The following is a 13,861-nucleotide window of genomic DNA, read 5'->3' on the forward strand; positions in this document are numbered from 1 at the left end:
CCCTAAACATATTCCCCAATAGACATTTGCTGCATTTAATGACAGGTGTTTCTATAATATTTTATATACAGTGGTACCTCGGGTCATATATGCTTCAGGTTACATACGCTTCAGGTTACAGACTCCGCTAACCCAGAAATACAGTGGTACCTCGGGTTACATACGCTTTAGGTTACATATGCTTCAGGTTACAGACTTCGCTAACCCAGAAATATTACCTCAGGTTAAGAACTTTTGCTTCAGGATTAGAACAGAAATTGTGCTCTGGTGGCGCGGCAGCAGCAGGAGGCCCCATTAGCTAAAGTGGTGCTTCAGGTTAAGAACAGTTTCAGGTTAAGAACGGACCTCCGGAACAAATTAAGTACTTAACCCAAGGTACCACTGTACAGCCGATAAGGATTTCACAGTGCTTTGTGATTTTGCCAAATCTTGCAACTGTGAAAACATAGACAGGTCAGGGCAGGATGGAGGGGAGATGAGCTTCATTGTGAAATCAGAATTTAAGTTTCAGTGCTGGAAAACACTTTGTTACAGTGTGATGGATATTTTAGGGAAGTGAGTTTGTTGTGCAAGGCCAGCCAGTAAACTATAATTTACGCAACCTGAAAGCACCCCCCGGTCAGCCACTGTGGGGAAGAGGACACTAAACTAGGTGGACCTGTTGTCTTGTCAAACGGGTGTTGTGTTCTGCAGGGCAGCAAGGCAAGGCCTAACCGGGGTGTGAAACAATGCAAATTGGACAAGGTTCAGATGGGATGCTAGACAGGGCTCTGGAGAACATAGAATTCTGAAGCTGCATTATTAAATCACCAGTTTATTGACTCAACAACGCCGGATGTGGGGGAGCCCAAAAGAGTCCCATAGTGCCGGCCACCCCCAAAAGAACTGGCAAGATCCAGTTTGCATGCTGTAGCCCTTCCAGTAACCTGAGCCCGGAAGCTGCCTGCTACTTCCACTCTAGTTTGGAAGCAGGTCAAAAAGATATTTGCATGCAATTATGACTACAACATATAGCATGTTTCTTTGTGATTAATTTGCTCACTGTGCCAGCAGCTGCTCAGAAGAAATAGAGGAAGATAGAGGAACAGAAGGGGAAGAAGACATGGATGATAGGGCATTTATTTATTTAGTTTAAAAAGTGATATCCAACCTATTTTTCAGAAGATTAAGGTGGCTTTTTTGAAAAACAACAACAACAATAAAAAACAACAACCACAAAAACAACCCCACAGTTCAAGCATGGTCTGTTTCCTGATGGACAAAGTCCCAGCTTGGTGCCTGTTATATATTTTGGGGCTATTATTATTTGAATTTGAACTTGAATTTGAATGCCACCTTTCATCCAAAGATCCTGGGGCGGTTCACAACAGGAAAATACAAATGAGAACACAAAATACATACTAAAACAAAAGCAAACCTTCTCACCAAGACATTTAAAAAGTCATAGATTGTTAATCAGCCCAAGGACTGGTTTTGGAGAAATGTTCTCGCCTGGTGCCTAAAGATATGTAGTGAAGGCTCCAGGCGAACCTCCCTGGGGAGAGCATTCCACAAACGAGGAGCCATCACGGAAAAGGCCTCTTCTCGTGTTGCCACCTTCCAGACCAAAGAAGGGCCTCAGATTATAATCGCCGGGGCTGGATTGGTTCATTTGGAGAGAGGTGGTCCAGTATTTTGATGCAATTGCCTTTCAAAAATAATTGCAAATGTAATTTTATATGGACTACAACTCCTATCAGCTTCAGCCAGCATGGCCAGTGGTCAGGGATTATGGGAGTTGGACTCCAACATCTGGAGGGTAGCAGGTTGAGGAAAGCTACCCTAGAGAATGAAATATACTTCCCCCCTCCCAAAAAAAGAATATAATATTGCTTAAATAGATATCCCACAACTGAGAACCTACAGTGGAAAGTCTTGCCTTAATGTGTTTACGTTCCACTCTTTGGCTCAGATAAAACGCATACTGGTAGGGATTAGAGAAAAGTTTAGGGTTTTTCTAGATGCTGTTCCCTAAAAAAGACCCTCCCACTTTAAAAAACATCATCCTTCTCATCGTATTGAGTGAAGCTCAGCAGCTATCTCACCATTAAGTCCAGTTAGGAATCTTAAGGACACGTCATGCTGAATTGGGCTAGGGGCCAAATATGTGTTTTGTTTTCTCGTTTTGCATTTCTCTGTTGTGAACCGCCCTGGGATGAAGGGTGATGCACAAATCTAATAAATAATAAATATAAAAAATCTTCTGTTTCCAGAAGCAACCAGCCAATCAGATGCCTCTCAAGCAAGAATGGGGAATGTTAGACTTTGACTTCCATCAGCCCCAGCCAGATTGGCCAATGGTCAGAGAAGATGGGAAGCTAAGAACATCTGGAGGCTCCCAGCTCCCCCTACTCTATGGGTTCCTAACCAGAGCATGAAAGCAACAGGCACCCATGTTGGTTGCCCTTCGTATACGGTACTTGCCCGTATAGATGAGATTCCTCCGTTCTTGCAAGCATGGTAAATATTCAGTAGTTGCACACTTGGTAGCAAAATGTCAGGATCTTTCCAAACAAGCTAATACACACACATCTTGCACTCCACAGGGATACACCTATCCACTTCACTGCTGTGCCCAAATGCATCCGTTCACATGGTCCAGCTATCCACGGCTACTGGGAGCAGGCTGGCCAGTGATGGATCAACACGGAGCCTTCATGTCCATGCATTCCGCTTAACTTCCTGGAACCACACAGGGCCCCCAACGCAGCCAACTTCTGAAAGCTTTTCCTCTCAGGACTCTACGGAAGGGTGAATGCTGGCCCCCGTCAGCTGTGTGTCGTCAGACTGGGGAGGCAGCAGTGGTGGATAACGCCAGCTTGGCTCCTTTTCCCGGCAGTCCCTCACCGCATCCTCCAGACTCTTGCCGATCCACACCGCGTGTCTCCTGAGGCTGTTCCTCTTCTCCTGGCCCACATCGGGGCCAGCCAGCGCTAGCAGGAAGTTGAAGAGCTGCGACGGCAGAGAGTAGACAGGTGCCGAACGGAAAAGCGCAGGGATCTGGTCTGCAGGGAAGAGCTCCTCAAAGCAGGCGACCATATACCGGTCCCTGGATTTCCCAGCCAGGAAGTCTGGCAGGATGCAGTTCAGAGAGGCCAAGAAAGTGCTGTCAGGCTTGGTGGCCGGCAGTCTGTCTTGATGCTCCCAACCCAGCCACTCCGAACAAGCAGCTCTGGCGCCGCGGGAAAAAAGCAGCACCACGGCTCCGCCTTCTTGCAGGACTCGGTGCCGCTGAGCATGGAGCCACTGCATGGGCCCCAGGGATCTCAGCTCCCCACGGCTCCACAGCTCCAGGGATACAGTCAGCTGTAGCCGAGCCAGTGCGCCAGCCAGGGTGCCCACCAGGCGCTCAAAGCTAGCATGGTCGGGAGAATAGAGAACGAGGATGTGCTGTCCCCGAAGCGCTCCTGGCAGAGAAGAAAGAGAGAGGGCGTTTGTCCATGTCTTGGTCTTCCGTAGATAATGATCAGCCACTCGTGCACCTTGCCATTCCAAAGCTCAGTATGTCCAAGGCCAAACTTCTCATCCTAACTCTCAAGCAATCGTCAAACGCTCTCTTTTTCTATTGGAGAATGCGGCCCTCCAGAACTCTTATCTATGGCCCTCGGGACTCTCCTCTCTCTGGCCCTACCATGAGCCTTCCTGGAATTCTATTGGGTGTTCCCACAACAAATATTAATTAACAGTGGTGCATCGGGTTACATACTCTTCAGGTTACATATGCTTCAGGTTACAGACTCCGCTAACCCAGAAATTCGGACCTCCGGAACGAATTAAGTACTTAACCCGAGAGACCACTGTACTTAGTAAATTGCACAACCACTTATCACTGCTCTCGTGAAGGGTGACTGGGCTGACTCTGCAAACATAACAACTCTAGGTGAATTGTTGCAGGCTGCACCTTTCGCATTTAATTGCCGTTCAACAAAACTTTGAACTATTGTTTCTTTCCTTCTCTACCCATGTGTGATAACACCAGCTGAGAATAACACTTTGTGCATCTGACAAAGTGGACTCTAATCCATGAAAGCTGACGCCAAACTGTATTTGCTAGTCTTTACATGCTACGAAACCCTTTGTTGTCTTACCTCCAGAACTGTAATCTTCTTTCAGGATCCTGAGCCATCCTGTGGGATGGGGGGGAAAGGGATGTCAGAGAGAGCTCTTCAATCAAGAGGACAGGCAGGCATGAAAAGAAAACACCCTGCTGAGGAAATGTAAAGAAACTGAAGGAACGTTCTTTCACCTCTGGTGGACCTGCCCTAGAGTTAAGGCTTTCTGGGAAATGATATATAACGAGTTGAAAAGGGTATTTAAGTATACCTTCCCTAAGAAAGCAGAGGCCTTTCTTTTGGGCATCGTCGGCCAGAGGGTGTTAAAGAAGGACCGAACATTTTTTATGTATGCAACAACAGCAGCAAGGATACTTGTCGCCAAGCACTGGAAAACCCAAGATTTGCCCACACTGGAAGAATGGCAGATGCAACTGATAGACTATATGGAGTTAGCAGAAATGACTGGCAGAATCCGAGACCTGGGAGAAGAGGCTGTGGAGGAGGACTGGAAGAAATTTAAGGACTATTTACAAAAATATTGTAAATTGTATGAATGTTAAGAAAGATGTAAGATTATTAACAATATGGCACCAATAAGCTAGCTAAAAGGAATATGAAGATAAATGAAAATATAAGAAAAGATAAATTTTGGATAAATATTATGTTAAAATTAAGCTTTTAAGGTCTGGGTTAAATTATCTAAAATTAGGGATACAATATTGGAAAATTATAATATAAGAATTGAAACAAGGTGATAAATTGCTGGGTAAAGCTTGGAAATTTGGAACGCAGGAACAAGAGATGCGAGGAAGTCCAAAGAAGTGAAGAAAGTATGGTTATTGTAAAAGTATATGTTATTTTGTTTGTTTTTTCTATTGTATTAAGAAAATCTTTAATAAATATTAAAAAAAAGAGAAAGAAAACACCCTGCTGGAAGGCAACTCTGAGTCATGACATGCCACAGAAAGGAACAGAGTGAAGGGGCGACATAAACTGGTAGCATTTTAATCTGTAAGAATGCGTAAGACCACCTTTAGGTTGTCTTAGCTTTTGAATGCTTTCTTCCGTAAATGACACTGCTATGCTACAGGAGGGGTCAGAAGAGGGCGCTCTCCCCCCAGATGATCGCAAGGCAGCAGGGAAGTGCTGAAGAAAGCACAGCCTTAGAAGGTTGGAGAAATCAGGGGTGGGGGAGAAATTTGGCTCCATTTGCATGAGAACCAAAACATCGCTATCCTTCAAAACTCACACTTCTCTGAATTTTGTGGTGCATTCTAGTAGAGAAGAAGAAGAAGAGGTTGGATTTGCTATCCCGCTTTATCACTACCCTTTATCACAGCATGGGTGGTGCTGTGGGTTAAACCACTGAGCCTAGGGCTTGCCGATCAAAAGGTCGACGGTTCAAATCCCCGCAACGAGGTGAGCTCCCGTTGCTCAGTCCCTGCTCCTGCCAACCTAGCAGTTCGAAAGCACGTCAGAGTACAAGTAGATAAATAGGTACCGCTCTGGCGGGAAGGTAAACAGCATTTCCATGCGCTGCTCTGATTCGCCATAAGCGGCTTAGTCATGCTGGCCACATGACCCGGAAGGTGTACGCCGACTCCCTCGGCCAATAAAGCGAGATGAGCGCCGCAACCCCAGAGTCGGCCACGACTGGACCTAATGGTCAGGGGTCCCTTTACCTTTAAGGAGTCTGAAAGTGGCTAACATTCTCCTTTCCCTTCCTCCCTCACAACAAACACTCTGTGAGGTGAGTGAGGCTGAGAGACTTCACAGAAGTGTGACTGGCCCAAGGTCACCCAGGAGCTGCATGTGGAGGAGTGGGGAAGCGAACCTGGTTCACCAGATTACGAGTCTACCGCTCTTAACCACTACACCACACTAGCAAGTAGGGCTTGCAATCATACATATTTTAGGCCAAACTGCATACAAATATGTGTGCAGTAGGAGAAATGCACACGGAAATGCTGTTGAATTTCTGTGATGTGGAAATATGGTACATGGGAATTAATACTAGAAAAAACAAGGAGCTGGAGAGGAACTGATAAAAGATTCATCCATCCCTGTTGGAAAGGTAAGGCAGGCTCATAATATCACAGCGGGTGAAGCAGAAGCTGGGATGACTGGGGGGAATATAGGAGATAGATCGAAAGGGATAAGCAACCGTTGTGGGTAGCACATTGGGAGCCACAGAAAGTCTGCCTCGTACCTTTCAGTGCTTCTTTCTTGAGCAGCAGCACAAGCAGGATAGAGCAGGAGCCCAGGAGAGCCATCATCCAGGCCAGTGCCCAGCGTCTTCGGAAATCTGCATGAAAAGCATGGAGGGGAGAAGGAATCATTGGGTGATCTTCGGTTCCCATTCCTGCAACGCGTGGCCCTTTCACCCTCTGCTCAGTGGCTGGCAATTCCCCCCGCACCCAATGGTTTTAAGATTGAAGAATGCAGCTTCCCAGTCCAGATGTAGTCTTTAAGTACTGTGCTTGTCTCGCTGGAATTGGGGACCAAGTCAACAACCCTATCAGGCTTGAAGAGAGAGAGAGCACTTATCCACCCTTCTCCTTGCCTTGATGCTTTCTCCCGGGGAAAGCTGTTCTTCAGTGCTCAGTCGGAGCAAACAGCGATTCAGGTTTTCTCTGGATGGACGTTTGCTCCAATTTAGCACTAAAGAGCAGTTTTTTTTCAAGGAGCGGAAACCATTTGGACACATGCTTTCAAGGCACAGGACAAGTGTGGATGAGCCCTTAGTCGTGTGGTTTGTTTAGTGACTATCCAATGGCTACATCCTCCTCCACCTCCCACAAACTGGGGTTTGTGTTCTTCAAGCTTATGCAAGCAGCTGGAAGAGGAGCAGGGTTGGGGGTGGCAGAGAAAGAACTCTGAGTGGAGAGGTGTCCCAGTTGTCATCCTTTGGAAGCTCCTGGGAAAGTCATCCTGCCAAAGCTGATATGGCCTGGAACTGGTTCTGTATGGTGCATCCTGATTCATGCCTGCCTGTAAAAGTGAGTCTGGATGTTGCCAGCAGGTTCCAGGAATCCTCTTTGTTGTGACATTCGGGGGGGGGGAGTTTGTTTGAGCCCAGGGCAACAGCCCAGGTGGAGCTCTGGGCCAGAGCCAGAAAGCAGAAAAGAATTGAGTAGGAAGGTGTGTCAGAAGGAGAAGGGATTGCTCTCTGTTTACATCTGTTAGTAATTTGTGTTAATGGTTTTGTCGTGTGTTTTTGTGGCAGCTGTTGCTATAGCAATCAAGCAGAGGAGGGCCTTCTAGGTATTGGCACCCTCCCCGCGGAACGCGCTCCCTTCAGATGTCAAGGAGATAAAGAATTACACAGCTTTTAGAAGACATCTGAAGACAGCCCTGTATCGGGAGGTTTTTAATGCTTGATGTTTTTATTATGTTTTTAGATATGCTGTAAATCGCCCAGAGCGGCTGGGGAAACTCAGCCAGATGGGTGGGGTATAAATAATAAATTTATTATTATTATTATTATTATTATTATTATTATTATTATTATTATTCGCTTTCTGTACCCCACTAAAACTGATTTTTAGATGCGAAGTGGTATAGAAATGGTCTAAATAAATAAATAAACAAACCCCTGTGCAACCTCTATTCCCCAGTTGCCCTTGGAGGAATTCAAGGCCACCTCTCCTCCAAGGAGGCAACCCTGTTGCCCCAGACACAGGTGCACTCACACTTCTCCAGTGAACAGGCCCAGAGCTCGTGGTTCTCACCATCCTCTGAACGCCATACCTGTAAATAAAAGAACAGCTGGCTCATGGTCTTGTTTGCCTGGGAACACAGAGTCACACAGCTAGCACCTGGCAACTATCTTAGGCCACTTCCACTTCTGGAAATGAATGTTTATTAAGCATTCATCCCGATTTGTTTGCACCAAGTCTTGGAGGTAATATACAACATCCGCTCTTAATTGAGCTCTTAATTCTTGTTTGTGGGGAGGTAACATATAACAACCTCTGTTTATTGAGAGTGTGTCTTCCTTGGTTTGTGTGGAAGTTATGCATGTGGCCTTCCAGATGTTGCTGAACTACAACTCCCATCATCCTGGACCATGTTGGCTGGGGTTGATGGGAGTTGTAGTCCAGCCAGAGGGCCACAGGTTAGCCACCCCAGGTCTGGAGCATTTAAAGCACTTCACACATCAGTCATCCTTACAGCAACCTCTGCAAGGCACTGCATTATTATTGCACCATGGTGCAAACGAGTTACGGCTAGCTCAAGGCCACTTACTGAGCCTGTTAATAGGCGAGGAAATCTATTGGCTACCACACTACAGGAGCTCCCAACCTTTTACTGAACAATGCCCAAAGGAGGAGGTTACATCTCTAAGGAGATTGTTCCTGCACTGGTTATAAATTAAATACTGCCGTACCTTGGGTCTCAAATGACTTGGTTTCCGAACGATCGAAACCCGGAAGCCGAATGTTTGATGGAGTTTCCGTGGCTTCCAATTGGCTGCAGGAGCTTCCTGCAGCCAATCAGAAGCCACGTTTTGGTTTCTGAATGTTTTGGATGTCAAATGGACTTCCGGAAGGGATTCCGTTTGACTTTCAAGTTACGACTGTACATCAAATGCAAATCACCAAGATGCCTAGGACAGCCATCCATCATAACCCTTAGGATGCCCTTGAACTGGGAGCTTTGGAGTACAAAGATACCTGTACAATGAACCAGCAAACTACACATCACAGCCTCTGAGTGGGCAGCTTATTATCTTCAAGCCCAAGCTTGACTACACCCAGGATTGGATCCCCTCAGCAGGAAGCAGCATAAGAGGGCTTCCTGTTCCAGATAAGCCTTCCTTGACCAACTGGATCTTCTGGCGTGTTCCTGTATCCCTTTAGTCCTGACTTCTGGCTTGCATCCTGATCCTGCTAGTCCTTCAGTTGTGACTTCCTTGCACAGCTCCTGGCTCACCTCAGATTGGGTCCCATGGCTGAGTCCCGTTACTTCAACCACCAGCCAGCAGCATGTGGTCAGTGGAGTAGGGGGACCAGGCTAGTCCCCTAAAGGCTCCGAGAGCCCTCCCACCACTTCCCCAAAGCCCTCCCATCTTTGGAAGGATGCAGCAGGGCTCCAGTATCCTGTGCCTCCTTCCCAAAGTCCAGGGAGCTTCTGGCACTCACAATCACCCTTGCAAGCTGGTGCCTCTGGGCTCATTCTCCTAAGAAAAATGTCACTGTGTGCCACTGCCACCAGCAGCCATGAATAGATAGCAAGAAATATTTCTGCTTCCTCATTCTCCATGTGTCTGTTTAGGAGATACACCTCCACAAGGGATGTATTGAAACTGATGATATAAGTTGGGACCAGCAAATAAACTTTGGCTTGTGGGAGTGAGATGTGTGGCCTTCAAACCTCCGTCTTCTCGGGCTGGGAAGATGCCCAGAGTGTAAAAGCCTCCCCAACTGAGGATTTTAAAGGCACAGACTGAGTCGGTTGGCAGACTGGGTCAGGCATAGGCAAACTCGGCCCTCCAGATGTTTTGGGACTACAGTTCCCATCATCCTTGACCACTGGTCCTGTTAGCTGGGGATCATGGAAGTTGTAGTCCCAAAACATCTGGGGGGCCGAGTTTGCCTATGCCTGGGCTTGTCAGGAGCTCATCCTACACTCGAGTAGGACCTTGGTAGAGACACATGCCCGACTGGCATGTTCCCTCCCTCCTGGTCAATTGTTCGGGAGCTTCAAAAGCTTTCTTCAGCCCGAACATCACAGTGACGGTTGCCAACAGACATCGGCACACTTAAGTATCCGCAGAGTCTTCACTGCTTGCGTGACAGACCTCAGCATTTTGGCTAATCGACTTTATTTACATATAAACACACACGGAGCACTGCAACATGGCTCCCTCTCTCTCTAGCATCAGACAGCAAAGAGAAAAAGAACAAAGGACAATAGTCCCACTTCACGGAACACAGTAACACAAACATCCTGTCTCCGTCACTTCCCACTCTGTGGAGTCAAAACATATACCGTCATGTGATAAACAACAATCCCATGACTGCAATCACGGAGCAAGAATTCTAATTCTAACTGGGCTAGCCCAACCTCTGCCTTCCAAAGCTCTCCTTTCTCAGTGAGGCTGCACAGCAATGGACAGCCCTTCTGCTTGGAAGCTCTTGAAGGTGTGGATTGAGTTGACTGCCAGCCAGCTTGTTCCATGCCTTCAGAGTTCCCCTTTCTTAGCAAGAGGCTGCTCAATGCAAGGCTGCCTCTCTGCTAAGAGCACACCTCTATGGTGGGGTAGTGGTTTTTAGAGCAGTGCAATTCCCCACTGTTGTACTGAACAAAGTGGGCATAGGATTCGGCGACTACTGCACCAGTATAAAGCCAGGGAATCTCTGTCCCTGATAAGATGGTAAACAGGTTTCTGCACACCTACAGCCATGTCCCAAGCTGTGTACACGTCCCAAAGCCTTTGTCATATGATCAACCATTAAACCAGTGTGTGTTTAAGATAACCTCACAAACCAAGCATTTCTAAAGAGTGCCAAAGTATGCATTAAAATACCTTGAAGGAACAAGGTGTTTTTATAAAGAATGATACAGCTGGAGCAATTAGCCAATAGCCAATGACTAACAAGAGTAGCAGAACAATGTTTCCAGTGACTCCATCACGGGAGAAGAAAATTGCAAAACTAATTGCAAAGAGCCTCCAGAATCTCAGCATTCTGTGAGAGGGCTTCAAGCACACGCTGGGAAATTTCAGTTTGCACAATTAAATGTGGATTAAAGCACCTCCGCCTCTCTTGTGCTGCGGATCCACTTAAAAAACAAACAGGTTTTCTGTGCTTTGAAAAGTGATGGGGAGAGGCACTGAAAAGTGGGGGGTGAACGAATGACTTGTGGGAAGACATGTCAATCCGAACGAATGCTCACTGTCATAAGACCGCCCCAAGACAAATATGAACAAATGCTTAATCAAGACCAGACAGAGGATCCCTCCAGGCACCCTGATTATTATGCATTCATGGTGGTTTATGTGCAATCCTGCTTTCAACACTCTTTTTAGCCTGCAGAAGTTTCAGGGCAGGCATACGGTTTCCAATCAGTGCACATCCCGTAATTTTCTGCTATAACTTTTTATACCAGAAATGTCTGACATGGGCGTGTCCCATTTTTGTTACACTCTAGTTCAAGAGTTACACAGTGACACGGGTGGCGCTGTGGTCTAAGCCACAGAGCCTAGGGCTTGCCGATCAGAAGGTCGGCGGTTCAAATCCCCGCGATGGGGTGAGCTCCCGTTCGGTCCCAGCTCCTGCCCACATAGCAGTTTGAAAGCACGTCAAGGTGCAAGTAGATAAATAGGTACTGCTCCGGTGGGAAGGTAAATGGCGTTTCTGTGTGCTGCTCTGGTTCGCCAGAAGCGGCTTAGTCATGCTGGCCACATGACCTGGAAGCTGTCTGCGGACAAACACCGGCTCCCTCGGCCTATAGAGCAAGATGAGCACCGAAACCCCAGAGTTGTCCGTGACTGGACCTAATGGTCAGGGGTACTTTTACCTTTACCTAGTAAAGAGCAACCCTCCTGGCAGCAGTACAGTGGTACCTCAGGTTAAGTACTGAATTCGTTCCAGAGTACTGAATTCGTTCCATGTCTTCAGAGTTCCCCTTTCTTAGCAAGAGGCTCCTCGATGCAAGGCTGCCTCTCTGCTAAGAGCACACCTCTATGCTGGGGTGGTGGTTTTTGGAGCAGTGCAATTCCCCACTGTTGTACTGAACAAAGTGGGCATAGGATTCGGCGACTACTGCACCAGTATAAAGCCAGGGAGTCTCTGTCCCTGATGTAGATAAGATGGTAAACAGGTATCTGCACACCTACAGCCATATTCCAAGCTGTGTACCATGTCCCAAAGCCTTTGTCATATGATCAACCATTAAACCAGTGTGTGTTTAAGATAACCTCACAAACCAAGCATTTCTAAAGAGTGCCAAGGTATGCATTAAAATACCTAAAAGGAACAAGGTGTTTTTTTTATAAAGAATGATATAGCTGGAGCAATTAGCCAATAGCCAATGACTAACAAGAGTAGCAGAACAATGTTTCCAGTGACTCCATCACGGGAGAAGAAAATTGCAAAACTAATTACAAAGAGCCTCCAGACTCTCAGCATTCTGTGAGAGTCAAAACATACACCATCATGTGATAGACAAAAATCCCATAACTGCAATCACGGAGCAGGAATTCTAACAAGCTCAACACCGTACAACATGTGGCAATTCCTAAAGGCATGCCCTCCCTCTTCCTGACACTCGTCCCCGCTCTCACCTTCGTGCACTCTCCTGACTGCAAGTCCCTCTGCAGGGCAACCTCCAGATTCCCATTTCCCTGTGGAGAACAGGGAAAAGAAAATGCAGTGAGTGCTGCACAGCTACACCCCCCGCCTCCACCTATAGAACAGCATCTGAACCATAGCAGGAGGGAAAAAAGAGTGGCAGTCCAGAACTTACTGTGCTGGCAGCTTGAGCGATGGGGACCCAGGTACCCTCCTCAAAGACATGTGTAGAAGAGTTCCCTTGGGAATGCTCAGTCTTCCGAAGCAGCAAACGTTGCTTGGTTTGCCAAGGGCTTTCTGCGGTATCTAGGGGAAGAGAAAAGAAAGCTTCAATGAAAAGCTTGGCCGCAGGATCAGTCCACGGATCTCATCTCCGTTCTTGGGAATATATGAGAAGGGCTCTGGTAGTCAAATGGAAATCGCAGGCAGGACTTGAAATACAGTCATACCTCGGGTTACAGACACTTCAGATTGCGCGATTTCGGGTTGTGCACTGCGCCGAACCCGGAAGTACCGGAACAGGTTACTTCCGGGTTTCGGCGCATGCGCAGAAGCGCTAAATCGCGCTTTGTGCATGCGCAGAAGCACTGAATCGCAACCCACGCATGCGCAGATGCAGCGCTGCGGGTTGCAAACGCTGCAGGTTGCGAACGTGCTTCCCGCACGGATCACGTTCGCAACCTGAGTGTCCACTGTATAAGCAGAGGAATGAGAATGATAAAAGGAATGTTAATGTAGGATATAGAAATAAGGAGTACATTTAAGGCAGCTGATAAAGGATTTGAACAGAAACGTCATGGAAGTAAGGACGCGAAGTCAAAACGTTAAGGGAATATTGTATTGAAATAGAACTGAATTTTGTTAAATTGTATGAAAATCAATAAAAATTATGGGGGGGGGGGAGAGAAAGAATATAAGAAGATCCTGCTGGATCAGGCCCAAGGCCCATCTAGTCCGGTATCCTGTGGCCGACTAGATGCTTGTGAGAAGCCTGTAAACTGGACATGAGCACAAGAAGGCTGCCATTCCCAGCCACTGCCATTCAGAGTTAGGTTAAATACCTCTAGTCTAGTCTAGTCTAGTCTGGCGCTCAGAGACCACTGTGGCACTCACCTTCCTGCAGACAGCTTTGGAGGCAGGTGTTTCCATTGCTCCTGACCTGCACAAAGGGAAAGCATGTGTCAGTAGGAGGTCCTGTCACGCCCTTGAGTTTTTCCTGGAGGCACCTAGCCAGAAATGGAAGGCTAAGGCAGATTTGAAAGACATCGGCTTACCATATTTTTCGCTCTATAGGATGCCCTGGACCATAGGACGCACCTTGTTTTAGAGGGGGAGAACAAGAAAAAAAAAATCTCCCCCTCTCTGCTCAGCGCCCCTTCAGCGAAGCGGCAGGAGAAACGGAGCCCCTTCCATTTCTCCTCCCGCTTCGCTGAAGGGGCGCTGCGCAAAGAGGGGGAGATTTTTTTTTCT

The 13,861-nt window shown here is 47.2% G+C and overlaps 1 protein-coding gene across 2 annotated transcripts in view; it reads right to left on the bottom strand.

Annotated features, from left to right (window-relative positions):
* Window positions 1-1,103: 1,103 nt before the first annotated feature.
* IL17RC (interleukin 17 receptor C) overlaps window positions 1,104-13,861 on the bottom strand; it is a 40,955-nt gene continuing 28,197 nt past the window's right edge. Inside the window, exons 13-19 of one of the 2 annotated variants that reach the window (XM_081901788.1) lie at window positions 13,505-13,550; window positions 12,567-12,697; window positions 12,385-12,444; window positions 7,787-7,844; window positions 6,304-6,399; window positions 4,128-4,166; window positions 1,104-3,446 (exon numbers count right to left, since the gene is read on the bottom strand). In XM_081901788.1, the coding sequence (XP_081757914.1) occupies window positions 2,773-3,446; window positions 4,128-4,166; window positions 6,304-6,399; window positions 7,787-7,844; window positions 12,385-12,444; window positions 12,567-12,697; window positions 13,505-13,550 (1,104 nt within the window). In that variant the 3' untranslated portion in view covers window positions 1,104-2,772. The remainder of the gene's footprint in view (window positions 3,447-4,127; window positions 4,167-6,303; window positions 6,400-7,786; window positions 7,845-12,384; window positions 12,445-12,566; window positions 12,698-13,504; window positions 13,551-13,861) is intronic. The other variant, XM_081901789.1, reaches the window with a different exon arrangement.

Source organism: Podarcis melisellensis, assembly GCF_964234715.1.
Source record: "Podarcis melisellensis genome assembly, chromosome: 2".
Lineage (NCBI taxonomy): Eukaryota > Metazoa > Chordata > Lepidosauria > Squamata > Lacertidae > Podarcis > Podarcis melisellensis.